Source organism: Blastomyces dermatitidis (assembly GCF_000003525.1).
Source record: "Blastomyces dermatitidis ER-3 genomic scaffold supercont1.3, whole genome shotgun sequence".
In the NCBI taxonomy this organism is placed as follows: domain Eukaryota; kingdom Fungi; phylum Ascomycota; class Eurotiomycetes; order Onygenales; family Ajellomycetaceae; genus Blastomyces; species Blastomyces dermatitidis.
The window spans coordinates 2,857,420-2,861,326 of record NW_025544776.1 but is presented as its reverse complement, the minus strand read 5'-3'; the positions used below and the strand labels follow the sequence as shown (position 1 = coordinate 2,861,326).

General features: G+C 29.0%; 1 protein-coding gene across 1 annotated transcript; it reads right to left on the bottom strand.

Moving 5' to 3' along the window:
- Window positions 1-1,096: 1,096 nt before the first annotated feature.
- BDCG_02988 (uncharacterized protein) lies at window positions 1,097-1,447 on the bottom strand (the record flags this gene model as incomplete). The annotated part of the gene is made up of 2 exons (XM_045418576.1): window positions 1,097-1,285; window positions 1,415-1,447. 2 exons carry the CDS (start codon window positions 1,445-1,447, stop codon window positions 1,097-1,099), a joined length of 222 nt encoding a protein of 73 aa, XP_045275112.1.
- Window positions 1,448-3,907: the final 2,460 nt, after the last annotated feature.

The window sequence follows — 3,907 nt, the reverse complement described above, 5'->3', positions numbered from 1 at the left end:
TATTTTCAATAACTGATCACTGATGTGTGTAAGAAGAATTAATATAAGAGAAAATAATCTTCTTTCTTAGCTTAGTTATAATTTTAGTACTAACTCAGATTGAATATCATTAATATATAAAAGTAAACAAACAATCTTGATTAATCTCTGTCATATTTCTTGAAATATATTAATATTATGAAAGAGAGTATTATCAAATTGTATTATCAGATGATATCATTAAAAATATATTAATATTGTGAATATCAATGTTGAAAAAATATTGATACTTATACATTATAGTGATATGATAGTTGAATATATATATATATCTTATTTCTGACATTGATAATTGATTACAACTTGTACAATAATTTTTGAAAACTCAAAATTAATTTCAATTATTAACTAATAGTTATGAACTTATAACTAACTAATATAAAAAGAAAAAAACTTTTTCTACTCATTATCTTTCTTCTCTTTCTCATTCTTCTCATCATTCTTCACAATTCACTTCTTATTCTTATTCTTCTTCTTCTCCTTCTCATCTGAGGTGATAATCATCTTAAAATCTCTCTCTACTGCCTTCTCAGAGAAGGGTTTCTACTGCTCCCTCTCAGCCAGGTCTAGACTGACCGCCGGGACCATGAATTTCATGTTTGATCCCATTTGATCTGATTCCATACATTTCTTGGTGTGAATCCCGCTGGGACTAATTATTAAATAAACATGCAAAGTGACTATATATCAGATCTCAAAATGAAACCATGACTTGAAAAAAATGAGAAAGTGGTCTCATTTGATCTCATTTAGTCTCATTCTTAGCATAAAGTTACTATTTTTAGACATTTTAAGGTTTTTTTTAGACTATTTTTAATTTTTTAAAAAGTAACACTTTTTGATAATGCTCAAATAAGATTTAAAGCTATTTAAAGCAATAAAAATAATTTAAATTGAGAAGTGGAAATCATGATCTCATTTGAAAAATGTGACAAGAGTAGACAGTAAGTCTCACTGAGATAGTATGAGACTACTATCTAATGTTAGAACTGTGTAATAAGATCTGTCGAATTGACAATGAGACTATCAAAAATTCTGGTCCTGGTCCCAGACACGGTCACACGGTCAGTCTAGCCAGGTCAACCTGCATCTCAAAATCCTGCATTTCCTGGTCTGCTGCCTCGGGTTCCACCTCAGTAGTAAGCAGATTAATATGCTCAGAGAGTAGAGCTGCCTTCTCAATGTTCTGAATCATGAAGTGCTTTTGAGATCTGAACAAGGCCTTAATTCTCTTCTCTACCAGCTTCTGCTAATCAATTAGAGAACAGAAGTATTATTAAAAATTATTATCTTTCAATAAAAAACTTATCAGTTTTGACTTCTTTGTCTTCTACTCTAATATCTTCTCAATCTTCTTCTATCACTGTTTATTTACAGTAACACTCTTCTTCTCTCTCTCTCTCTTCATCTTAGTCTCAAATCATTCTCAGAACTTCTTCTGATCTCACTACTACTGTATGAGAATCTTCACTATCTTCTTTTTCAATCTCTCACAGATGATGTCATTCACATTATTTCTATACTTAGTTCAGTCTAAATCTATCAGAAGCATTACTTAAAATTATTATCATTCTACTTTCTTACAGAGTCTCTTCAAGATATTATAATATGTCTTACAATCTGTCTCTTTATGCTTAAATGTCTTCTTCTTCTCTCTCTTCAATCTGTGACAGTGCTCACGCGTCTTGGTGATCTGCAGGACTGCAGAATATTTAAAGAGAGATGACATGATTGATTTTAATGAGTGTTAAGAAGAGAGTGAAGACAGGCAATGATATAATAATAATAATAATAATGATAATAATGATGATGATAATAATGATGATAATGATGATGATGATGATGATGATGAAAGAGAGAGTGCATCAGAATATATTATTGACTTATCAAATATAAAGAGATAAAGAAACTATTAACAGCTTTCAGATATGTACAGAAACAGCTACAGTGTTGTATAGTAATATTATTTTCATTCAATACATATACTATTGATATTCTTTGTATGCATTTATCATATAAGAGATACATGCAGAAAACAGATCTTTGTTGCTAGAGAGAATAATTACAGTAATTCTCTATTTTCATATTATAAAGATAAGTTATTCTTATTTCTTTCTTCTCTCTTTTCTCTTCTTCTTCAACTCATCACTAAGTTCAAGCTAGTATGAAAACTATTAAAACACTCATAGAAATTCTCAAATTAAAGAGTATAGACTAATCAAATTTTAAATACAGATGAATTAAATTAATTCAATAATACTAATTATTTATTCTCTTCTTAATATAATAACAGTTATATCTTTCTCTTCTTCTCTCTCAAATGAAACATGACTCATGAAAAGCAAGTATCATGCCAGGTTATAATAACTATCACAGCCTCAGCATGCAGAGCTGTATACACACAGTGTATACTGAACTGAGAGACTGTGTGAATTATAAACTAATAGCAGCATCTCAGAAAGAGCTGTGCAGTGTGAGAAAGCTACAACTCTCAGTTACATGTGCAGAGAGTGAATCACTGTAGTAAGTATATATATATTGTATGAAAGTAATGCTTTTTAGTAATACTCAGTCTCTGATATTATGAAAATAGAGTCTCTCTGTGAGATCTGTTTTTATCAGAAGTTAAAGAATCTTATATTTCTCAAGATCATCTTCACACATCTTGTCTGTGAAATTGATGAAGAGAATTATTAATTTCAGTATTCTGTTCTTGATATCATTCAAGTGACAGCAGAGTTCATCCTGATCACACTTTTTAAGTGTATATTTTCTAATTATTCACATTTATACAGATATATACTGATTATTTATTAGATGATATTAAGACAATAACTCATTACAGCTGTGTTATTCTCACTGTGAGAGATACACAGTTAGTGATAAATATTATAAAGACTCTGAGAAGTGAGTATTTTGAAGATGTTATAGCTCTGTAATCTTAATTTTTTTTTATTTTTATTTTTTATTTTTTTCTTTTTCTTTTCTTTTTTTTTTATTGTGATTTTTTCTTATATTTGTTTTGTTTTTTGTATTTTATTTTTTTTTGTATTTTATGTTTTTTTCATAATTAAAATTATATAAATTATGATCTGTGTTCAGAAAAGTAATAATATTTGATAACACTCTCTGTTGAATTTTTAATAAATGAGCACTATGTTATAATATTATATAAGTGAGAAATGATTTCATAGTCTTATTTAATGTCATTCTCAATAATAAGATCAGAATGAAAATGTGACTAAGAATTCAAACATATTCTTTATCTGAGACTAGATTTTTATTTGAAAAGTGAATCTGGAATCTTTAATATTTGAAATAATGTGATTTGAGATTAATGTGATGAACATAAATCATGATCAGAAGTAATGCTTTTAGGCAATGTGACAACTGTAAAGTTTGATCCTGATCTCAGACATAGTTACACAGTCAGTCTAGAGAGGTTATCCGGCACTTCTAATATGTAATTAAAAAATTGACCTGTCTGATATACACCTGTGACAAGTCTTGCATACCTTGGTGTGCTGGCATGATATGTGCGCAACTCATACTTGAATTTCCACTTTTTTGAGAGACTCAAGAGAAGATAGATCAATGATATATGTCTTCTATTCATTTTCTTATGCTTTTAATGCTCTATCATCACTTTGCAACATCTCAATCATCACAACTAGAGATATCTTGAGAATGATGAAAAAGAAATTTCATCACAGCAAAATGAACAATGAGGTCAAATAACTGATGTCTGATCAGAAATGTCTGACAATTGAATACAATTAATCACTATCATTGTGAGCTCTCTCAACATTATCAGTTTTAATGACTTACTGACTTAATTTGCTGTTTGTAGATCATATGAACCCCCAGT